Below are 26,340 nucleotides of genomic sequence, written 5' to 3'. Positions count from 1 at the left end.
GTAGAAACATCTTTAGGATGATCAATGGAAACAGAATGGACCTGAGCTTAATTTCGAGTCTCGTAGTAAAGGGTCTGAAACTTATGTAAATAAGGTTTCGGTTTCTTATTTTTAATACATTTGTAAAAATGTCTAAAAACCTGTTTTCAATGTCATTATGGGGTATTGTGTGTAGATTGATGAGGATTTTTTTTTAATTTAATACATTTTAGAACAAGGCTGTAACGTAGGGCTGGGCGATATTGAAAATAAATGATATATATATTTTTTAATTCGATAACGATAATTATCACAATAATCAAATAATGTTTAAAAAGGTTAATATCTGCTTCAGACTCAAGAATGCCTGAACAAACCAAAGGCTTTAATGTTTCTTATTTATTGTCAGAAGTAGAACTCACAAATAACATTTTAAATCCACTTTTTTAAAAGCTGTAAACCCATAAGTAATGAGAAAAAAAAAGAAAAAAAAAGACTAAATAAAATAGTGCAAGTCAATATGCATTATAACTGTTAGACTAATGGCACATCAGAGTTGAAGTTGGGGTAGTAGTTGTCTTACAAGTTACAAGCAAGAAAGACAAGTCTGTCTACGGTCTCTGGCTTTAAAGCTGCCCTTCGGCAGGTCACTATGTTTCCACCGGTGCTAAAAAACCCGCTCTGAGGGGGAGCTGGTCGCAGGAATGCACAGGTAGCGCTTTGCCAGGTGGCTGACTTTGGGAAAGTTTTTTGGGTGGATCTTCCACCAGTCCAGGGGATTGGTTTCACTGTCAGCATTAGGAGACTGAAGTTAGCAGCTGAGTTCCTTTTCTACCAGCTGGATTTCATTAAGACCTGTGGTGGTGGAGCATGACTTTTTGAAAAAACTGCCGAGTGACTCTTTTTAGCTGTCAGTTGTGGTGAAGCAGCAGCGACATCTCGCTGTGCTGGGCTTGGGTTTTCATGTCCCTCATTGGCCATCTCTGAGACAGCTCTTGCTTCTCTTCTTTGATGTAATGTGTTTTAAACCGAGGGTTGGCTATGTCTAGGAGGCCATCTGTGGCTAGGTTCATCATATTTCTCATTCAGATAGTCCATGACTATTGTTTTGATGAGCTCTGTTTCACCATCATCAGGTTTCATGACCTCTATTGAACAGGTGTAGTACTGGCTTCAGGTAAGACACACTGACATAAGACTCACCAGACAGAGCATCTGTGATTTCTAGGAGTGGGGTCACTGCCTGGTTGATGGACTCAAGAACATCTGTATAGGTGGGAGCTAAGTGTCGGGTCTTCTTGTCACTGGACATGACCTGTGAAATGGCTTTCCCCTGCTCCAGTACTCTTTGCACCATGTTTTGACGTGATCCCCAGCTGGTAGGCGACTGTCACCAACTTGTGCTGGGGTAGGTTGTGTTCTTTTAGAGCGACTGTCAGGTCTCTCTTCTTTTTCCATGAATAGGAAAAGGCACCTACCACTTTCTTACACACTCCAATTGCTCAATCCACCCGTTAGTCTCTACCCACTAAGAGAAATCAAGAGATTTTAATAAAATGTTAAAATCACAATAATCCCTTTAGTTACGTACAAATGTAATATTTAACTTAATCAGTTGATGAAAAAAAAAAATGCACATTTAGTTTCATCTAACCAATCACTTCAATATACACAATTGACAAGGTTACTTACGAATGGCCAAGTGCAGACGATATCCAAAAACATTGCAGACGGGTCCATTTGTTGATTTGAGCGGCCTTCACCACATTCGCACCACTATCCATTGTAATGCAGACCTGTCTGTCTTGACTGAGTCCCAAGGAGGCGAGAGCGTCAATGAGCCCCTCTGCTATAGCTTCGTCGGGAAAGTATGATGTTTGAAGGCATTTATTTAGAAGACTCCAGTCTTTGTCAATACAGTGGATAGTGAAGCAAATATAGGACTCTGACGTGTGACTAGACCACAGATAGGTAGTAGTAGCAACATACATCAAATCTGTCTTGAGCTGTTCCTCAACTTTTTCTCTACACTCGGCGTAGAGTTTAGGCAGTGCGGTGTGAGAGAAATGTTTGCAGCCAGGGGGCACATACCTGGGGTCAATTAAATTGATAAGCCTCTTGAAACCTTCCTTTTCGACTGCACTAATTGGTAGCTCGTCCTTAGCAATGCAATGCATAAGAGCTTTTGCGGTGTCTTTGTGTCTTTTCGATGTTTGTTCGTAGGGCATAAACGCTGTCAGTGTTGACTGCGTCGGGCGAACATTCCTAGATTGGCTGGTGCTTGAGGGGCGTTTATCAATACCGTGGTGCAAACTCAAACTTTCTGCATGTGGCAAAGAGTGATTTTTCTTCAGATGGTGACTTGGTAGCCACATGTATAAGGCACAATTTGCACCGAACATTGCTCAGCTCTTTGTCGGACTTCAAAAAGCCAAACCACTTCCAAATAACTGAAACAGTTGAACCCTTTTTATCAATAATTTCTATGTTGGAAGCTGCTCCTTCTCCATGGCTCACTGCCACTGTTTTCACCTACATCACTACTCCATCACTCGAGGTGCTAAGTGGTTTTTAGTCGGCGTCTCCACGTGCATATTTTCACTTCTCCGCCGCACGTTCCTGCTGCGTCAGAGATGAAATGGACTGCTGTACCTAATTATTCTATATCGACATTATCGAAAATTAATCTAAACGTTTTTATATCGTTATTGAGGGAAGTAATTACCTCGATAATTATTGATATATCGCCCAGTCCTACTGTAACATAACAAAATGTGGAAAAAGGAAAGAGGTCTGAATACTTTCCGAAAGCCCTCTTTTCTCTCTTTGATAGCAGGTTGTGTTTAACTTTGATTGGGACAGAGACCGGCTTGAAGCCAGGACACGATAGGTCAGCCAACAGGACAAACATTCTGATCCGGGGTGACACTGCTGATAATCCTGTGTGTGTGTGTGTGTGTGTGTGTGTGTGTGTGTGTGTGTGTGTGTGTGTGTGTGTGTGTGTGTCTCGCGCCCGTCTGTGTGTAAAGCCGTGAGAGTCCAGGTAAAGAATGAGAGAGAGTGGACAAAGGCTGTACACACGACAACGTAGAGGGTTGTCATTGTCCTCCAGATCACTTTAAAATGGTGTGGGGAGACGAGGGAGACAGGTGGGGCTCCTGTGACCAGAGTAGACACCTACGGACGGGCACGAGACACACACACACACACACACACGGACGAGCGACACATGCATAAGGACGAGCGACACACACACACGCATACGGACAAGCGACACACACACACACACAGACGGACGAGCGACACACACACACACGGGCGCGAAACACACACACACGGGCGCGAGACACACACACACACAGACGGTCGCGAGACACACACACACACACACACACACACAGACGGTCGCGAGACACACACACAGACGGTCGCGAGACACACACACAGACGGTCGCGAGACACACCCACAGACGGTCGCGAGACACACCCACACAGACGGTCGCGAGACACACCCACACAGACGGTCGCGAGACACACCCACACAGACGGTCGCGAGACACACCCACACAGACGGTCGCGAGACACACACACACACACACCCCCACCCACACAGACGGTCGCGAGACACACACACACACCCAGACGGGCGCGAGACACACACACACACACACACACACACACACACACACACACACACACAGACGGGCGAGAGAGACACACACACACCCACACAGACGGGCGAGAGACACACACACACCCACACAGACGGGCGAGAGACACACACACACCCACACAGACGGGCGAGAGACACACACACACCCACACAGACGGGCGAGAGACACACACACACCCACACAGATGGGCGAGAGACACACACACACCCACACAGACGGGCGAGAGACACACACACACCCACACAGACGGGCGAGAGACACACACACACCCACACAGACGGGCGAGAGACACACACACACCCACACAGACGGGCGAGAGACACACACACACAGACGGGCGAGAGACACACACACACCCACACAGACGGGCGAGAGACACACACACACACCCACACAGACGGGCGAGACACACACACACCCCCACACAAAGGGCGCGAGACACACACACCCACACAGACGGGCGAGAGACACACAGACACACACACACAGACTGGAGCGAGACACACGCGCGCGCGAGACACACACACACGGGCGCGAGACACACACACACACGCGAGACACACACACCCACACAGAGGGCGCGAGACACACACACCCAGGCGAGAGACACACACACACAAACAGGCAGGCTGGAGCGAGACACACACACGGGCGCGAGACACACACACACGGGCGCGAGACACACAGACACACACACACACAGGCGTGAGACACACACACCCACACAGACGGGCGAGAGACACACAGACACACACACACACACTGGAGCGAGACACACACACGCGCGCGAGACAGACGGGCGAGACACACACGCGCGCGAGACAGACGGGCGCGACACACACACAAACAGACGGGCGCGAGACACACACACACGGGCGCGAGACACACACACACGGGCGCGAGACACACACACACGCACAGAGGGCGCGAGACACACACACCCACACAGACGGGCGAGAGACACACACACACACACACAAACAGACAGGCTGGAGCGAGACACACACACGCGCGCGAGACAGACAGAGACAGACAGACAGAGACAGACAGACAGAGACAGACAGACAGAGACAGACAGACAGAGACAGACAGACACAGACAGACAGACAGACAGACAGACAGACACAGACAGACAGACACAGACAGACAGACAGACACAGACAGACAGACACAGACAGACACAGACAGACAGACACAGACAGACACAGACAGACAGACACACACACACACACACACACGGGCACGAGACACACACAGGCACGAGACACACACACACACGGGCACGAGACACACGGGCACGAGACACACACACACACGGACACGAGACACACACGGACGGACACACGGGCGCGAGACACACACACACAGACACACACACGGACGGGCGCGAGACACACACACGGACGGACACACGGGCGCGAGACGCGCGCACACACACACAGACGGGCGCAAGACGCACACACACACACAGACGGGCGCGAGACGCACACACACGGGCGCGAGACACACACACACACAGACGGGCGCGAGACACACAGACGGGCGAGAGACACACACACAGACAGACGGGCGCGAGACACACACACACAAAGACGGGCGCGAGACACACACACAGACGGGCGCGAGACACACACACACACAGACGGGCGCGAGACACACACACACACAGACGGGCGCGAGACACACACACACACAGACGGGCGCGAGACACACACACACACAGACGGGCGCGAGACACACACACACAGACGGGCGCGAGACACACACACAGACGGGCGGAGACACGGGCGCGAGACACACACACAGACGGGCGCGAGACACGGGCGCGAGACACACACACAGACGGGCGCGAGACACGGGCGCGAGACACACACAGACGGGCGCGAGACACGGGCGCGAGACACACACAGACGGGCGCGAGACACGGGCGCGAGACACACACAGACGGGCGCGAGACACGGGCGCGAGACACACACACACCGCCGGGCGCGAGACACGGGCGCGAGACACACACACACCGCCGGGCTCGACACACGCGCACGCACACACCGCCGGGCTCGACACGCCGGGCTCGACACGCCGGGCTCGACACGCCGGGCTCACACGCCGGGCTCACACGCCAGGCTCACACGCCAGGCTCACACGCCAGGCTCACACGCCAGGCTCACACGCCAGGCTCACACGCCAGGCTATGAGTGGTGAGGCTATCACAGATCGGTTCCTCTCCCACTCACCCCTTTCAAACTGTAGCTTCTTGTGTCTCTGCATAACCTCTGAAGCCACCATGCACTCGATCTGCAGGAGGAAGAGAAGAGGAACAGTTAGGAACATGCTTTTGATAGCTTACCAAGCGAATATCGGACAGGATGCTTTCAGTTACACCACAAAATTATCAATTACAAAACCCCACTCAATTCCAGCATCATTAGAACTAGCGCACCTGTTTTAAAGAGAGGAATATATGCATACTGGCTAGCTATACGGAGGGTTAAATGTGGTCATTACGGGACGATGAAAAGAACATTCGGTGGTGGGGGGGTTTATCAAAGACGTAGCTGTCATAGCAGCTGGCTGAGTACACCGTCTGACTTGAGTTACAAGCCGGGTTCTATTAAAGGGCCAGTGACTTTGATTGATTGGAAACATACGGCTGTGCCACCAGCCTCCGAGACAGAGAGAGAGAGAGTCCATCAAGCAAACTACCTGGAGAGGCGAGGCGCGGTGCCCTTGGATTGACCTCAAATCGGTGAAGGATGCAGGCGAGCAGAGCCCATCCACTCTGTATAAGCACGATGACACGTTTAGAGCGGGAGCCGGAGCTAGGCCAGATGCTTGCTGCGGTGCGAGGGAGCTAGGCCAGATGCTTGCTGCGGTGCGAGGGAGCTAGGCCAGATGCTTGCTGCGGTGCGAGGGAGCTAGGCCAGATGCTTGCTGCGGTGCGAGGGAGCTAGGCCAGATGCTTGCTGCGGTGCGAGGGAGCTAGGCCAGATGCTTGCTGCGGTGCGAGGGAGCCGAAGCTAGGGCAGATTACTGTGTGGAGGCAGCTTGGGGGAAGGCTAATGTCTGCTCAGCAGGAAACCCCAATTAAAACAGTCCTTCTGCAGCTTCAGGTCTCAGGAATGGATGTGGAGCTCTTTGAAGGACATGTGAACAAATGTAATTAATCCAAACAACTCACATACTTATCTATATGTTCATAGTAAGTGTTGTTCAAAAAGGACTAAATATCAATAAAAGTTGGGCCAGGAAAGACAATTTCAGTGACATTATAAAACCTGTCCTCTTCACATCCAAGACACCACCTTCACTTCCATTGTTTTTGATCAATACTAATATTAGCAGTTGTTAGCCTCTTGGGGCTAGGTGGGACGCTAGCGTGCCACCCGTGGTGCACTCCATCAACAGCAGGTGCATTTCAAGAGCGGCAAATTTGAATCCAAATAAATGTCAAAATTCAAATTTTTCAAAAATACAACTATGTTACACCATTTGAAAGATAAACATCTCCTTAATCTAACCACGTTTTACGATTTCAAAAAGGTTTTACGGCGAAAGCATAAATTTAGAGTATGTTAGGACAGTACATTTACAAGAGTTGTGTGTAATGTTTTGTCAAGTCAAAGACAGGGTCACCAAAACCATAAAACCAGCTAAAATGATACACTAACCTTTTACAATCTCCATCAGATGACACTCCTAGGACATTATGTTAGACAATGCATGCATTTTTAGTTCTATCAAGTTGATATTTATATCCAAAAACAGCGTTTTACTATGGCATTGATGTTGAGGAAATCGTTTCCCTCCAATAACCGGCAGTCAAGTCAGCGTCACAAATTAAATAATTAAAATTAGAAAACATTGGTAAAATATTATATTGTCATTTAAAGAATTATAGATTTACATCTTTTGAACGCAATCAACTTGCCAGATTTAAAAATAACCTTACTGGGAAATCACACTTTGCAATAATCTGAGCACTGTGCCCAGAAAAATACGCGTTGCGATACAGACTAGACGTCATGTTGGGGAGATCTAAAATCGAAAATACTATGTAAATAATCCATTACCTTTGATTCTCTTCATCAGATGTCACTTCCAGGTATCACAGGTCCATAACGAATGTAGTTTTGTTCAAAAAAGCTCATCATTTATGTCCAAAAATCTCCGTCTCGTTAGCACATGATGTAAGCCAGCCGGACTTCTCGTCATGAACGAGGGGAAAAAATATATTTCCGTTCGTTCAAACATGTCAAACGTTGTATAGCATAAATCATTAGGGCCTTTTTAACCAGAACATGAATAATATTCAAGGTGGACGAATGCATAGTCTTTTATAACGTATTGGAACGAGGGTACCCAACATGAAGTAGCGCGCCAGGTGTCTAATGGGACATCACCGTTCCATGGCTCTTGTTCGGTCAGATCTCCCTCCAGAAGACTCAAAACACTTTGTAAAGGCTGGTGACATCTAGTGGAAGCAATAGGAAGTGCCAAAATATTCCTAAACCCCTGTGTTTTTCAATGGGATAGGTTTAAAGTCAATACAACACATCAGGTATCCACTTCCTGTCAGAAAATGTCTCAGGGTTTTGCCTGCCAAATGAGTTCTGTTATACTCACAGACACCATTCAAACAGTTTTGGAAACTTTAGAGTGTTTTCTATCCATATATAATAAGTATATGCATATTCTAGTTACTGGGTAGGATTAGTAACCAGATTAAATCGGGTACATTTTTTTTATCCAGACGTGCAAATGCTGCCCCCTAGACCCAACAGGTTAACAAGAGCTAAGTACTGAAAAACCTGAAGCGTGAATTAAAGTTGCTTGCACACAGGCTAAGTGTCAAGGTACAGAGACATTAACTATGTGAGAGTGAAATCTAAGAAAAATTATCTATAAAATGCATATATTTTTCTTTAATGTACCTGCATGCTTATATTGCGCTTTGTTACTTTCTTTTTATTGAATACTTTTCATCTGTGCCACATACTCTGTGCATGTGGCAGTCATCTTTTCTTGAACTCCCCTCCCACTTCCTGCTTTATAAATCGAACTGCAGTTCCCCATTAGGCCATAATCATTCCTGCCTCAAGAGTAAGGATGTCATCGCTGTCTGTGGCAAAAAGCTTTTCCTTGGATCTCTTCAAAGTTGAGGGTGACATCCATCACGGGTTCAGAAAACTCTTGCCTGTGCTGAACAAAGGAGGGAGCCCCATATGCACTGAGCCTGGCTTAACGCCTGTAAGGAGACCAGTCTTACAAGTTTGCTGAAGCATTTCTCAATGAAACCAAGTAGTACTACGGTGCAGAGTTGGAGTCTGTCACCTTCAAGTCCAGTGGAGAGGCTGCTAGGGTGAACTTAAACAGCTAGGTGGAGAAACAGAGAGGAAAATCAAGAACATGGTGGGAGGGGACTGGAAACTAACAAAGTGTTGGTGAATGCCATCTACTTCAAGGACCAGCGGAAAGAGGCATTTGAGTACGTCAAAACCAGAGAAGCTCAGTTCAAAGTGAGCAAGATTGTACATTGAGTGTGCCGTGGAAATAATAACAATTTCCAATTGGCAGTCATCCCTGAAACCAACTGCCAGACTCTGAAGATTCTCAGATCATTCCCATCATAGGGCATGCTCATCATGCTCCCTGATGAGGGTTGAAAAGCTGGAGTTTCACCACTGGGGTTGAGAAGCTGAAGAAGAATCTCACAAGAACTCTGCGACGTGGACGGGGCCAAAAATAATGCAGTACATGAAGGTGTCGTGTCTTTGGCTATGCCGGATTAAGTGATATGACATGCTATTCTATAAAATCCTTTCTCTGTAATTAATATTACTTGATTGAGCTAATCATGTAAATGTAATTAACTAGAAAGTCGGGACACCACAAAAATTTTTTATAGAGCTGTTATCTTCCGAATAAAGTTAGCAATATTTTACATCAATAGCAGTCAATATTAATCGTCACCTTATTTCAGTCTCATCTGAAAGTTGTAAATTCTTGGTTATCTTCACGAACCCTGGCTAACAAGTTGAATCAGCAATACAAATGGAACCTGTATGCTGGCTTGTTACACAAAGAGGTGGTTGGGCTTGAATGAAAGAGCGGGAAGACTGAGGAACAAATGGAGAAGCTAAGCTTTCGTAACTACAGTATCTTATGCATTCTAAATTACCGCCCATTTGGAAAAGGAAAATGCAATAAATATTTACTCTGTGGCTTCCGTAGGTTGGTCGTAGATGCTGGCCGTGTTGGCCAACAGAGATCTTCCTGTCCTCGGAAGAATGTCTCTGCTGGTAAATTGGATACGTTGTAGTATCTTCGTTGTGTGTTATACTGGATACGTCGTCCGTCCTTTCCCAGCCCACGTTTACAGCTGCTGTTGCTAACTCAAGGCTAGGAGGTCTCACTTCTTTAGTGAATAAGAGTTCAAAGTTCATACAATTCACAACCAAAGCTCACGCTGAGGTTGGCTTATTTCTGTAGTTGACATGTTAGTCCTTTTTAACGTATGGACCGTCGTCCTATCGTCCTCGGAACAGAAGGTTACATTTTCGTCAAGGGCTTATATAGTTTATAACCCATGTCTCTTCACAGGGGCGGGCCACTGATTGAGCAGGGCTCTAACCTTATGAAAACCCAATTCTCTCATTTGGAAGCTAAAATTACATTTAATCTTTTCAGAAATAGTTTCATTTAAATTGCATTTAAACTGAACAACAATTCCATGTGAATCCGATAACTAGAATGTGTAGACTTTCCCAGATACAGTTTGTCGTCCTGTCATCAGTCATAATGTCTCAGATGACAACCGAACTGACATCCTATTCATTAAGTACCAACGCATATTTTCAACTGGTCCTATTATCGAAATATGGTTCCTTTCCCCCCACTGGTTGATGTTCCCAGACTCTCTATGTTTAACAAAGGCTATTCAAGAGTCCTTCAGTAGAGTCAGAGAGAGAGGGAAGGGAGAAAGGTATTTATGGGGGGGGTCATAAACCTTACCCACAGGCCAACGTCATGACAAAGGTAAGGGGTAAATCTACCAAAATGTACCTACGACCTGAAAGTAGTTAAGTCCAACATGGGCATAATTAACAACTTCAACTCATCCAGGAGCAATTTCTCAGGCATGTCGCCCAATGACGACTTGGATGTGTCTGATGTAGTGCCCAAGGCCTTTATAGAGGTGAACGAGATGGGCACCGAGGCAGCTACCGCCACCGCCAGCATGCTTGTAGAATACGACTTTATCTGCTCCTTTTTGCAAACCTAAAAACACACCTTCAAAGCGGACTAGCCCTTTCTGTTCTTAACGCAACACGAACAACACCCAGAACATCCTCTTCTGTGGCCGTTACTCCGCCTTAATACCTAGGATAGGATAAAGTAATCCTTCTAACCCCCCCCCCCCAAAAAGATTTAGATGCACTATTGTAAAGTGGTTGTTCCACTGGATATCATAAGGTGAATGCACCAATTTGTAAGTCGCTGAGGATAAGAGCGTCTGCTAAATGACTTAAATGTAAATGTAAATAATACACCCCCAGAAATAACAATAATTTAACTTGTCAATTTGGTAAAAGCCTATGTTCCAAACATGGGTAAAATAAAACATTTCGCCATGATTTAACTTGTAAGTGGTCCACCTGTGAAAATCTGGAAATCGCGTAGGAATGTGTCAAAGTGCATTTGGAAATTATTCAGACAGCTTGACGTTTTCCACATTTTGTTACGTTACAGCCGTATTCTAAAATTGATTTTTTTTTTTATATATAATCCCTTTCTCAATCTACACACAATACCCCACAATGACAAAGTGAAAACCGGTTTAGAATTTTGGCAAATGTATTAAAAATAAAAAATACCTTATGTACCTAAGTATTCACACTCTTTGTACTGAGACTCGAAATTGAGCTCAGGTGCATCCTGTTTCCATTGATCATACTTGACATGTTTCTACAACTTGACAAGAGTCCACCTGTGGTAAATTCAATTGATTGGACATGATTTGGAAAGGCACACGTGTATATAAGGTCGCACAGTTGACAGTGCATGTCAAAGCAAAAACAAGGCCACGAAGTCGAAGGAATTGTCCGTAGAGCTCCGAGACAGGATTGTGTCGAGGCACAGATCTGGGGAAGGGGACCAAAACATTTCTGCAACAGTGAAGGTCCCCAAGAGCACTGCGGCCTCCATCACTCTTAAATGGAAGAAGTTGGAACCACCAAGACTCTTCCTAGTGCTGGCTGCCGGCCAAACTGAGCAATCGGGGGAGATGGGCCTTGGTCAGGGAGGTGACCAAGAACCCGATGGTCACTGACAGAGCTCCAGAGTTCCTCTGTGGAGATGGGAGAACCTTCCAGAAGGACAACCATCTCTGCAGCACTCCACCAAAGCAGGCCTTTATGGTAAAGTGGCCAGATGAATGCCACTCCTCAGTAAAAGGAACATGACAGCCCACTTGGAGTTTGCCAAAAAGCACCTAAAGGACTCTCAAACCATGAGAAACAAGATTCTCTGGTCTGATGAAACCAAGATTGAACTCTTTGGCCTGAATGCCAGGTGTCACGTCTGGAGGAAACGTAGCACCATCCCTACGGTGAAGCATTGTGGTGGCAGCATCATGCTGTGGGGATGCTTTTGAGCAACAGGGACTGGGAGATTAGTCAGGAAAGCTGAACGGAGCAGAGATCCTTGACAAAAACCTGCTCCAGAGCACTCAGGACCTCAAACTGGGGCGAAGGTTCACCTTCCAACAGGACAATGAACATAAGCACACAGCCAAGACAATGCAGGAGTGGCTTCGGGACAAGACCTTGAGTGGCCCAGCCAGAGCCCGGACTTGAACCTGATCGAACTTCTCTGGAGAGACCTGAAAATAGCTGTACAGCAACACTCCCCATTCAACCTGACAGAGCTTGAGAGGATCTGCAGAGAAGAATGGGAGAAACATCCCAAATACAGGTGTGCCAAGCTTGTATCGTCATACCCAAGAAGACTCGAGGCTGTAATTGCTGCCAAATGTGCTTCAACAAAGTACTGAGTAAAGATCCTGAATACTTATGTAAATGAGATAGATAGATAGATGTACCAGTTTATTTTTATTTTTTTATACAGTACCAGTCAAAAGTTGACACCTACTCATTCCAGGTTTTTTATCTATTTGGACTATTTTCTACATTGTAGAATTATATTGAAGACATCAAAACTATGAAATGGAATAACGTAGTAACCATAAAAGTTAGGCAAATCAAAATATATTTTATAATTGAGATTCTTCAAAGTAGCCACCCTTTGCCTTGATGACAGCTTTGCACACTCTTGGCATTCTATCAACCAGCTTCATGAGGTAGTCACCCAGAATGCATATCAATTAACAGGTGTGCCTTCATAAAAGTTCATTTGTGGAATTTCTTTCCTCCTTAATGCATTTGAGACAAATCGGTTGTGTTGTGACAAGATAGGGGGGTATACAGAAGATAACCCTGTTTGGTAAAAGACCAAGTCCATATTATGGCAAGTACAACTCAAATAAGCAAAGAGAAACGGCAATCCATCATTACTTTAAGACATGAAGGTGTTTTCGTTTCCATCTCCTCCATCTCCCCTAACTGAAAATAATTATATGGATTTTTTTCCTAATAATAACATCTGTACAGAAAGACTCATGTGAAGGCCAAATTACAGAGGAGGAACTTCTTGATGCAATTAAAGCCTTTAAGGCTGGGAAAACTCCAGGGCTGGATGGCATACCAGTGGAAGTATACAAAACTTTTTTTAATATACTCAGAGGACCATTATTAGCATGTTTTAACCACTCCTATATAAATGGTAGCTTATCGGACACACAAGGTCTGATATCATTATTATTGAAACAGGATCCAAGTGGTATATATAAAGACCAGTCCATTTAAAAAAATTAGAGACCTTTTACACTTCAGTGTTGTGATGCAAAAATCCTAGCCAAATGCTTGCGCATAGAATTAAAAAAGTATTGTCAGATATTATTCATCCTAATCAGGGTTTTTACGTGGACGATACATTGGAGATAATATAAGACAAGTACTGGAAACAATGGAATACTATGAAATATCGGGGACACCAGGCCTGGTTTCATAGCTGATTTTGAAAAGGCTTTTGATAAAGTACGACTAGAGTTTATATATAAATGCCTAGAATATTTAAATTTTGGGGAATCTCTTATAAAATGGGTTAAAGTTATGTATAGTAACCCAAGGTGTAAAATAGTAAATAATGGCTGCATCTCAGAAAGTTTTAAACTATCTAGAGGAGTAAAACAAGGTGGTCCACTATCGGCATATTTATTTATTATTGCCATCGAAATGTTAGCCGTTAATATTATTGTTTGATCTAATCTTAAGGGATTAGAAATCCGTGGCTTAAAAACTAAGGTGTCATTCTACGCTGATGATTCAAGCTTTCTTTAAAAAAAAAATTGAATCTCTCCACGGGCTCATAGAGGATCTAGATACTTTTTCTATCCTCTCTGGATTAAAACCAAATTAAAATTAAGTGTACTATATTACGTATTGGATCACCAAAAAAAAAAAAAAATGCACATTTTACATTACCGTGTAGTTTACCAATTAAATGGTCTGATGGAGATGTGGACATACTCGGTATACAAATCCCAAAAGAAAGAAATCTCACTCCAATCATTTTTTATAGAAAGTTAGCAAAAATAGATAAGATCTTGCTACCATGGAAAGGAAAATACCTTTCTATTTGTGGAAAAATCACCCTGATTAACTCTTTAGTCATATCACAGTTTACCTATTTGCTTATGGTTTTGCCTACACCTAGTGACCTGCTTTTACATTTTATGAACAAAAAAAATATTCAATTTTATTTGCAATGGCAAGCCAGACAAAATTTAAAAAAAGGCCTATTTATAACAAATATGAATTCGGAGGGCAGAAATTATTCAATATTACAGCATTAGACCTCTCACTAAAGGCATCAGTCATAAAAAAGTTACACTTAAATCCAAACTGGTTTTCTAGTAAATTGGTAGGAATGTCTCATCCTAGGTTCAAGAATGGCCTTTTTACCTTTATTCAGATTACACCTGCTCACTTTCGGTTGTTTGAAAAGGAAATGATCTCCAAAATATCGTTATTTTTTAAACAAGCCTTAGAAAGTTGGTTGTAATTTCAGTTTAATCCACCTGGAAAGACAGAACACATAATACAACAAATATTGTGGTTAAACTCAAATATACTAATTGATAAAATAAAAAATATTTTTTCAAAGAAATGTTTAAAAAAAAGGGATAATTTTAGAGAATGATATCATAAATAGGACTGGTGGAGTTGTGTCACACATGCAGCTCACACGGACATATGGAAATGTCTGCTCTACCCAAAATTACAACCAACTAATTGCAGCATTACCACAAAAATGGAAGAGGCAAATAGAAGGGGGGGAAAAAGTAAGGAACTTGTATGTTGGCCCTGTATTAAAAGAACAGAAATGGTTAAAGAAAAAAAAGTGTGATATATAAAACATATCAACATGTATCAATTTCAAGGACCAAAAAACTGACAGCTGTGCCATATAAAATTGCTAAATAGTTGGGAAGGCATTTGATGTACCTATTCCATGGCACATTGTTTATGAATTGATACGCAAAACACCGGATTCAAAACTTCAAATTTTTCAATTTAAATTACTATACAAAATTCTTGCAACCAAAAGAATGTTCTATATCTTCCCAGCTCTGCAGATTTTGCTGTGAGGAGGCAGAGTCATTAGATCATTTATTTTTGTACTGTCCATATGTAGCTCGTTTTTGGTCACAGGTCCAGGAATGGATAAAGAGTTGCAACATCTGCCTAGAACTAGCGCTGCAGATAGCAATATACTGGGTGATTTGAAAAGCCATAGTCAATCAATCAATAATATAATAATTATTTTAGCAAAAATGTTTCTTTAATTTACAATCTGTAAAGCTATGAGAATAGAAAGGTTCAGTACTTTTGTCAAGCATCACAGCAAAGTTGAAAAATATATGGCAAATAGAAATCCAAAATGGATGGTGTTGAGAAATAGATGGGAGGGGTTGAATGGAGCTGAAGGATGGGACTAATAACATGATAAACAATGTAAAACATATGGGGTCTGTAAAATGTATATTGATTCAGAGATGTTGTGAAATAACAGTTACAAATAGAAATAGGAGGAAGGACTAAAAACAAAATATAACTATTGTAAAATAGATTGTGTCTGTAAAATGTGCATAAGATGTATAAACTGAAGGTAGAAACCTCAGTGTTATTGTTCATTAGTTTTCTCCAATTGGGGGAAGGGGAATAATAAAGGTATATTCCCAAAAATTCTAAAAGAATTGCAAAAAAAAAAAAAAAGTATGTATGTCTACATAGGTATGCATGTATATTTACCACAAAAAAAATATATGGGGGATTGGAAATGATGCAGACAATTACACTGATGGAAGCAACTATCTTTCCGCAATACTAAGCTGATCCACCCCCTTTTTTTTAAGACATGAAGGTCAGTCAATTCAGAACATTTCAAGAACTTTGAAAGTTTCTTCAAGTACAGTCACAAAAAACATCAAGCGCTATGAAATTGGCTCTCATGAGAACCACCACAGGAAAGGAAGACCCAGAGTTACCTCTGCTGCAGAGGATAAGTTCATTGTAGTTAACTGCACCTCAGATTGCAGCCCAAATAAATGCTTCAAAGAGTTCAAGTAACAGACACATCAAGATCAACTGTTCAAAGACTCAATGAAAATCAGGCCTTCATTGTCGAATTGCTGCAAAGAAACCACTACTAAAGGACACCGATAATAAGAAGAGACTTGCTTAGGCCAAGAAACATGAGCACAGAACATTAAAATCAGCAGAAATCTGTCCTTTGGTCTGATGAGTGCAAATTTGAGATTTTTGGTTCCAACTGCCAGATCTTTGTGAAATGCAGAGTAGGTGAACGGATGATCTCCACACGTGTGGTTCCCACCGTGAAGCATGAAGGTCTGATGGTGTGGGGGTGCTTTGCTGGTGACACTGTCAGTGATTTATTTACAATTCAAGGCACACCTAACCAGCATGGCTACCACAGAATTCTGCAGCGATACGCCATTCCATCTGGTTTGCGCTTTGTGGGACTCAAATTAGTTTTTCAACAGGACAATGAACCAACACCTCCAGGCTGTGTATGGGCTATTTGACCAAGAAGGAAAGTAATGGAGTTCTGCATCAGTTGACCTGGCCTCCACAATCACCCGACCACAACCCAATAGAGATGGTTTGGGATGAGTTGGACCGCAGAGTGAATGAAAAGCAGCCAACAAGTGCTCTGCATGTGTGGGAACTCCTTCAAGACTGTTGGAAAATAATTCCAGGTGAAGCTGGTTGAGAGAATGCCAAGAGTGTGCAAAGCTGTCATCAAGGCAAAGGGTAGCTACTTTGAAGAATCTCAAATATTAAACATGTTTTGATTTGTTTTAACACTTTTTTGGTTAGTACATGATTCCATATGTGTTATTTCATAGTTTTGATGTCTTCACTATTATTCTACAATCTTGAAAATAGTTTAAAAAAAAATGTTTAATGAGTAAGTGTGTCCAAACTTTTAACTGGTACTGTACATTTGAAAAATGTCAACAAAAAAAAAACATTGGTTTGGTCATTATGGGGTATTGTGTATAGATTGAGGGGAAAAAAACGAATTTAATACATTTTAGAATAAGGCTGTAACGTAACAAAATGTGGCAAAAGTCAAGGGATCTGAATACTTTCCGATTGCACTCTATATAACTCTTGTCACAGACAATCACAATTCATAAAGCTTTTAAAACAATTACCTGCACTCCAGATCACTTTGGTATTATTGTATGTTGCTATGTTTCTAGCTAGCTAGCTACCTAGCCCAGAGAGGGAGAGAGAGAACATTGTATTGTGGGTTTTGTATTAGACTTGAGCTGCAACAGATTTCCCAAAATTATTTTCACATTTCTACCAATCTCTTTTCATTTTGTCCTTATAACATTTGTTCACAAAAAAAATAAAAATAAAAAAATAAAAAATAAAAATAAATAATTAATCGGTTTCACATAGTGTTTCACATAGTGTTATTTAACACTGTTAATAATAGGAATTTGTGTTTTGGACTTCCTTGATGATCTGATCGTATGCATGCAATGCATTTTGTCTCACTATGAAATAGTCAGTTTCCCTACTTTGTAGTGTCACCATAGCCAGGTCCCAGATCAGTTTGTTCTTGCCAACTTTATTGTTCACTGTCATAACAATGAGTGATACAGAGTTGGAATGATAGCACAAACAGACTGCCATTCCGTCTAGTTTCCCCATCATCCATCACGACTGAGTTCTGTTATGTCCGTGTCACCTACCTTTTGTCTTCTCGATATGAACACATTTTACTTAAGATACTTCTGTCAATTCTGCATTCATTCTGTTTTGCTGAAAACCGCAAGCAACAAGTTCAGTAAAATCAAATGGCATTATCAGCTTACCACAACTTTGTGATCATGAATTCACTCACATTAATTCTGGTGTGTGTGTAGATGTAATATCATATTCTTAAAAGTAAGCAACTGTACACTGAAAAGTACAATCTGAAAGATGATGGTACAATACATTTGGCTCTGGCCCCTTCAATACCTGAATTGCATATGTCCCTTAAACAAATTATACAATTAAAAAACATTTCTGTAAATAATACCTCGTTTTCCAGTAAGTGTCCTCGTTTTGGACAGGCAGAGTCTGGACAGCTAATAGCAGTTTCGAGCCCCTCTTTGATCAGGAGTTCCACGTACTGCTTCAGGCACTGAAATAAAAACAAAGAGTATGAAATTGACCTCACTCTTTTGCCATGCAGTCAATCAGAAAATGTGCAGGGATACTGCAGAGATGGGCAACTCCAGTCCTCGGGGCAAAAGTGCGACACCAATCAGGACCCCAGAGGACTGGAGTTACCCATCCCTGGCATACTGTATTGTGCGACAACCAATGTGCCTCTCCCTCTTTGAACCCCATAGTAGAAGTTCTCTGCTTTTGGCATTAACTATTCATTCTGCCATCCATTACTGGTTTCTTGACAGTGTCTGGTTAGCTGAATAGAAGCATGCTAACCACAACATCCCAATGAAAGTACTTTCAATTAATGAGATAGTGAGGGACTTCTAAACTAAGGCTCTTCACAGCTACAAGATGTAATATTGCACAGTGCTACAAATCCAGTCAATTCCCTATTAGCAACTGCAGTAAACAAGAGTTCATTACCAAACTAAAAGCCACTGCTCTTTCATAGCTCTGAATGAGCTCCACCGACGACCGACTTGTAATACATAGATGCATACATGCATACATGCATACATGCATACATTTTTGGCCCATACTGATATCCATTATTTTCCTTTCCAAAATAAAACGATACCGATAACCGATATCTAACATGTATTGCGGCCTTTTAAGCATTCTAGTACAGTTAAATAGTTAACACACACACACACACACACACACACCAGTCTAAGGCACTGCATCTCAGTGCAAGAGGCATCACTATAGTCCCTGGTTCGAATCCAGAATATCAAATAAAGTACATGCACACCAAAAAGTTATTTTGTTGGCATTTATGCATGTCCCATTACCAGTAAAACAATCAAAACCTATTTCTTTCACTTACTTGCTGTGCTGTTTTGTTGTTCATTTGTTCAGTCGTTTCATTCTCAACCAGGATTTCTATTGAACGCAGTTTGGGTCTTTGCGTGTCAAAAAAAGTTACGTCAAATAACGACAATCTGTTTCAGTAGCTATAGTTAGCTAGCTAACTATATAGCTAGGTGTCATCTAAAATAACCCTAAATTATAAAACAGTTCTTATTTGATTAATGGTGGTCGGACCCAATAGTGGACTTTGCGGTTAGCCTTCAAAATAAAAGTATGCATAATTTGACTATTTGTATTCATTTGCATCACTGTCAATGGCATAGTTTTATTTTGAAGGTAAACTGCAAATTCCACTATTGTGCCTAACCCTTATTGTGGTTAACTTCACAACACATAACCCGGTCCAGTCGAGCCTCACTAGCCAGATGAAGCTAGCTGGCTGCTTATAACATTTGCTTTGGGCAACAGGGTTAAGTAGCTGGCTAGCTATTTATTTTCATGAACTGATGTTCAATTTCAATCGGCGAACAACAAGTGGCAACCTAGCTAATACTTACTCACAAGGATTCCTAAATCAGTGCTAAGAAAAACATGAAAATGACTGCAGTTTCTATTGGTCATTGTTTTCAGGCTGGTTGTATTGGTGCTAGGATAGGCACCAAGCTAAAGCTAGTTACCCCAGAGGTTTCGGTCGAACAAATTATGATTTACTACCAAAGCAGCATTGTAAACACATAGTTCGTGGCCGGTGTTTGCAGACTTTTTTGTACAGCATTGACAATGCGACTGTATCTTTTGTGACACGCAAAGACTCAAACGGCGTTCCGTAGTATGCATGTTGTGAAGCTAATAGCAGTGACGCTATTACTGTGTAACTCTGGCAGGGAAACATCTGAAAAATAGCGCACTTGGTAGTGTGTACCGGTGCTCGACCAGTCGGTGAAAGCCAACATCACCCAAGACAGAGAACGGAAGATTGTCAAGGGCAAAGAATTTCATTATCTTGGCTTTAATGGATTTCACCTTTGAGATGTCTCGCTGAAATGTTCTTAAGCTTTCAAATGACTACTTGACTTATTGACTGCTCGATCCACACAGCAGAAAATGTGTGGGCTAGGTTAGGAATGATGTGTTGCACACAATTTTAGGTGGCGTTATTCTGTCATATACCTATGTTTTATACAGTTGAAGTCGGAAGTTTACATACACCTTAGCCAAATACATTTCAACTCAGTTTTTCACAATTCCTGACATTTAATCCTAGTAAAAATCCCCTGTCTTAGGTCAGTTAGGATCACCACTTTATTTTAAGAATGTGAAATGTTAGAATAGAGAGAATTATTTCAGCTTTTATTTCTTCAAATCACATTCCCAGTGCGTCAGAAGTTTACATACACTCAATTAGTATTTGGTAGCATAGCCTTTAAATTGTGTCAAACGTTTTGGGTAGCCTTCCACAAGCTTCCCACAATAAATTGGGTGAATTTTGGCCCATTCCTCCTAACAGAGCTGGTGTAACTGAGTCAGGTTTGTAGGCCTCCTTGCTCACACACGCTTTTTCAGTTCTGCCCACAGACGTTCTATAGGATTGAGGTCAGGGCTTTGTGATGGCCGCTCCAATACCTTGACTTTGTTGTCCTTAAGCCATTTTGCCACAACTTTGGAAGTATGCTTGGGGTCATTGTCCATTTGGAAGACACATTTGTGACCAAGCTTTAACTTCCTGACTGATGTCTTGAGATGTTGCTTAAATATATATCCACATAATTTTCCTCCCTCATGATGCCATCTATTTTGTGAAGTGCACCAGTCCCTCCTGCAGCAAAGCACCCCCACAACATGATGCAGCCACCCCCATGCTTCACGGCTGGGATGGTGTTCTTCGGCTTGCAAGCGTCCCCCTTTTTCCTCCAAACATAATGATGGCCATTATGGCCAAACAGTTCTATTTTTGTTCCATCAGACCAGAGAACATTTCTCCAAAAAGTATGATCTTTGTCCCCATGTGCAGTTGCAAACTGTAGTCTGGCTTTTTTTTTAATGGTGGTTTTGGAGCAGTGGCTTCTTCCTTGCTGAGCGGCCTTTCAGGTTGTCGATTTAGGACTCGTTTTACTTTGGATATAGATACTTTTGTACCTGTTTCCTCCAGCATCTTCACAAGGTCCTTGTGAATCCTGCTGTTGTTCTGGGATTGATTTGCACTTTTCGCACCAAAGTATGTTCATCGCTAGGAGACAGAATGCGTCTCCTTCCAGAGCGGTATGACGGCTGCGTGTTTCCATGGTGTTTATCCTTGCGTACTATTGTTTGTACAAATGAACCTGGTACCTTCAGGCGTTTGGAAAGTGCTCCCAAGGATGAACCAGACTTGTGGAGGTCTACAAATTTTTTCTGAGGTCTTGGCTGATTTCTTTTGATTTCCCCATGATGTCAAGCAAAGAGGCACTGAGTTTGACGGTAGGCCTTGAAATACATCCACAGGTACACCTCCAATTGACTCAAATTTTGTCCATTTTTTTGTCAAATTTTCCAAGCTGTTTAACCTCTTACATCTAGACGTTCCGCTAGCGGAACACCTGCTCCAATATCCAATGATAGGCGTGGCGCGAATTACAAATTCCTCAAAAATACAAAAACTTCCATTTTTCAAACATATGACTATTTCACAGCATTTTAAAGACAAGACTCTCCTTTATCTAACCACACTGTCCGATTTCAAAAAGGCTTTACAGCGAAAGCAAAACATTAGATTATGTCAGCAGAGTACCCAGCCAGAAATAATCAGACACCCATTTTTCAAGCTAGCATATAATGTCACAAAAACCCAGAAGACAGCTAAATGCAGCACTAACCTTTGATGATCTTCATCAGATGACACACCTAGGACATTATGTTATACAATACATGCATGTTTTGTTCAATCAAGTTCATATTTATATTAAAAAAACAGCTTTTTACATTAGCATGTGACGTTCAGAACTAGCATACCCCCCGCAAACTTCCGGGGAATTTACTAACAATTTACTAAATTACTCACGATAAACGTTCACAAAAAGCATAACAATTATTTTAAGAATTATAGATACAGAACTCCTCTATGCACTCGATATGTCCGATTTTAAAATAGCTTTTTGGTGAAAGCACATTTTGCAATATTCTAAGTACATAGCCCAGCCATCACGGGCTAGCTATTTAGACACCCGGCAAGTTTAGCCTTCACCAAAATCAGATTTACTATAACAAAAATGTTATTACCTTTGTTGTCTTCGTCAGAATGCACTCCCAGGACTGCTACTTCAATAACAAATGTTGGTTTGGTCCCAAATAATCCATCGTTATATCCAAATAGCGGCGTTTTGTTCGTGCGTTCCAGAAACTATCCGAAATGGTAAATCAGCGTCGCGCGCATGGCGCAATTCGTGACAAAAAAATTCTAAATATCCCATTACCGTACTTCGAAGCATGTCAACCGCTGTTTAAAATCTATTTTTATGCAATTTATCTCGTAAAAAAGCGATAATATTCCGACCGGGAATCTCCTTTTCGGCAAACAGAGGAAAAATCACGACAATGTGTTTCAGCCTGGGGCTGGGATGACGACATTCAGGTTTTTCCCGGGCTCTGAGCGCCCATGGAAGACGTAGGAAGTGTCACGTTAGAGCAGAGATCCTTTGTAAAAGATAGAGATGGCAAAGAAGTTCAAGAAATGGTCAGACAGGCCACTTCCTATAAAGGAATCTCTCAGGTTTTGACCTGCCATTTGAGTTCTGTTATACTCACAGACACCATTCAAACAGTTTTAGAAACTTTGGAGTGTTTTCTATCCAAAGCCAATAATTATATGCATATTCTAGTTACTGGGCAGGAGTAGTAACCAGATTAAATCGGGTACGTTTTTTATCCAGCCGTGAAGATACTGCCCCCTAGCCATAACAGGTTAAAGGCAGTCAACTTAGGTGTATGTAAACTTCTGACCCACTGGAATTGTGACAGTGAATTATAAGTGAAATAATCTGTCTGTAAAAATTTTTTTTAAATGACTTGTCATGCACAAAGTAGATGTCCTAACCGACTTACCAAAACTATAGTTTGTTAAAAAGAAATTTGTGGAGTGGTTGAAAAACAAGTTTTAATGACTCCAACCAAAGTGTATGTAAACTTCCGACTTCAACTGTAGGTATGCACGGTAGCTTTGACATCGGTTTTTAACATCGCCGTTAAACTAGACATCGATATGTTCACCGATATATCGTGCATCCCTAAGACAGTCAGACAGTTATTGTTCCCACTGTTCAAAAGTATATTACAGTACATTCAGTCTCTTGCTACTGAGTTTATATTCAATATGTCAATTATAGACAAAACCCAATACATTTGATGTAGGCCCACTGACTGGAAGACACCTTAAGTCCTAATTGAGATATTTGTCACAGTTATTTACTTTTTATGCCTAATTTCTTATGGTTCGGCAAACAAGTCGTTTGGCATGTTTTGACTTTCTCTCACTCTCCAAAAATACTGAGGGGCGAGTCAAATGGCGGGATTAAAATGAAAGAAGGGGATAACAGGGTTGGATGATGCTGAATTTTTAAGCATCTTCAGGCTTTCACATGCTGGGAAAGTCGTGGCCGTGGTCCCAGCTTGAGGAGAGGTCAAAAAGTCAATGTGCCTCTCCTCTGTGAATTCAAGCAACTGGACAGCAGTCCATAATGACTGTAGGATACATATAGTTAAGTTACGACCAGTATTGTATTTCTGTAGATCCATTACAAACAAAATTGCAAGATCAAGAAGGGAGTTGAGGTCTCATTGAGGTTTCAGTGTTTGACCCAGGTAGAGGAATCACCATGGACTGACGCGTATAGGAGTTGCTCACTCCTAGATCTAGGTATGCGATGCATGTTCTCACAACCTCCAGCCATGTAAGAATTCCTTTCACTTAGTTGACAGTTATATTGTTACATTACCACTGCCTTTGAATGCACAGAACAAACACTGGATCTGTATGGAAGAAAGAACTGCATAGTATTCACTGCTAGTACTTCACTATCCACATATTGAGGTGGAAAGCACATGACTTCTTAGACATAACGTCGGTGGGTGAACAAACACTATTCTTCAGGATGTTAACTTCATCGGGGTAGGGGGCAGTATTTTGACGTCCGGATGAAAAGCATGCCCATAGTAAACTGCCTGCTACTCAGGCCCAGAAGGTAGGATATGCATATTATTAGTAGATTTGGATAGAAAACACTCTGCAGTTTCTAAAACTGTTTGAATGATGTCTGAGTATAAACAGAACTCATATGGCAGGCAAAAACCTGAGAAAAAAATCCAACCAGGAGGTGTGGAAATCTGAGGTTTGTAGTTTTTCAAGTGATTGACTATCTAATACACAGTGTCTGTGGGGTCATTTTGCACTTCCTAAGGCTTCCACTAGATGTCAACAGTCTTTAGAATGTTGTTTCATGCTTCTACTGTGAATGGGGAGAGAATAAGAGCATATGGAGTCAGATGACTGGGAAAATGACATGAGCTCAATCTCGCGCACTCCCGTGAAAGTTAGGCGTGTTCCTTTTCATTTCTGAAGACAGGAATTGTCCGGTTGGAATATTATGGTAGATTTATGATAAAAACATCCTAAAGATTGATTCTATACATCGTTTGACATGTTTCTACAAACTGTAATATAACTTTTGACTTTGTCTGAACTTACGGCGCAAGCACAGTGCATTTGGATTACTCCACTGAACGCGCAAACAAAATGGTATTTGGACATAAAGATGAACTTGAACTTTATCGAACAAAACAAACATTTATTCTGGAACTGGGATTCCTGGGAGTGCATTCCGATGAAGATCAAAGGTAAGTGAATATTTATAATGTTATTTGTGACTTCTGTTGACTCCAAAATGGCGGGTATCTGTATGGCTTCTTTTGATATCTGAGCGCTGTACTCAGATTATTGCAAAGTTTGCTTTCGCCGTAAAGCTTTTTTGAAATCTGACACAGCGTTTGCATTAAGGAGAAGTGTATCTATAATTCTTTGAATAACAGTTGTATATTTTATCAACGTTTATGATGAGTATTTCTGTAAATTGATGTGCTCATTCACCGGAAGTTTTGGGAGGCAAAACATTACTGAACATTACACGCCAATGTAAAAAAAATTGGGTTTTTGGATATAAATATGAACTTTATCGAGCAAAACATACATGTATTGTGTAACATGAAGTCCTATGAGTGCCATCTGATGAAGATCAAAGGTTAGTGATTAATTTTAGCTGTATTTCTGGTTTTTGTGATGCCTCTCCTTGCTTGGAAAATGGCTGTGTGGTTTCTTGTCTAGGCGCTGTCCTAACATAATCTAATGTTATGCTTTCGCCGTAAAGCCTTTTTGAAAATCGGACAGTGTGGTTGGATTAACGAGAAGTGTATCTTTAAAATGGGATATAATAGTTGTATGTTTGAGAAATTTGAATTATGAGATTTTTGTTGTATTGAATTTGGTGCCCTGCTATTTCACTGGCTGTTGGCGAGTGTGTCCCGCAGAGAGGTTAACATGTGCAACACGGATACGGCTCTTTCACAGAGGACATATTGACAAGGACGGTGTAAAACAACACACACACACACACACTATGGTGCACACAGGGGACATATTGACAAGATGGGGAACAGACAATTTAAGTGCACTCACCAGTGTACAGAAGACACATTGACACTGAGTGATGGTGGTCATCTGCTCCAGGGGAAACTCTCCAAGGCACAGTTTGCAGGAGACCAGCGGGTCCAGGGCCAGGTCCCAGGTGGGCCGATACCTGGCTGTGGTCATCTTGCCTGGCACAGAGCTGAGAGCAAGAGAGAGGAGCCCTGGTTAAAAACATTTCCTGAGATGAATCTGAGAATTTGATGCTCTTCCAGCTCTGCAACTGGTGTTTTTAAATGATAGGTTTACGACGCAGAATGGCTAATGTTTGTCATTTCACAGACAACAA

The 26,340-nt window shown here is 42.3% G+C and overlaps 1 protein-coding gene across 3 annotated transcripts in view; it reads right to left on the bottom strand.

Annotated features, from left to right (window-relative positions):
- The window catches only part of LOC106566164 (probable E3 ubiquitin-protein ligase RNF144A-A), a 69,565-nt gene that overhangs the window by 15,060 nt on the left and 28,165 nt on the right, over positions 1 to 26,340 (bottom strand). For all 3 annotated transcript variants that reach the window (XM_014134191.2, XM_014134135.2, XM_014134063.2), the window contains exons 2-4: positions 26,043 to 26,193; positions 18,396 to 18,500; positions 5,888 to 5,948 (exon numbers count right to left, since the gene is read on the bottom strand). In XM_014134191.2, the coding sequence (XP_013989666.1) occupies positions 5,888 to 5,948; positions 18,396 to 18,500; positions 26,043 to 26,177 (301 nt within the window). In that variant the 5' untranslated portion in view covers positions 26,178 to 26,193. The remainder of the gene's footprint in view (positions 1 to 5,887; positions 5,949 to 18,395; positions 18,501 to 26,042; positions 26,194 to 26,340) is intronic.

Source organism: Salmo salar, chromosome ssa01 (genome assembly GCF_905237065.1).
Source record: "Salmo salar chromosome ssa01, Ssal_v3.1, whole genome shotgun sequence".
Classification (NCBI taxonomy): domain Eukaryota; kingdom Metazoa; phylum Chordata; class Actinopteri; order Salmoniformes; family Salmonidae; genus Salmo; species Salmo salar.
The sequence above is the reverse complement of the archived record's forward strand: the minus strand, read 5'-3'. Positions and strand labels throughout refer to the sequence as shown.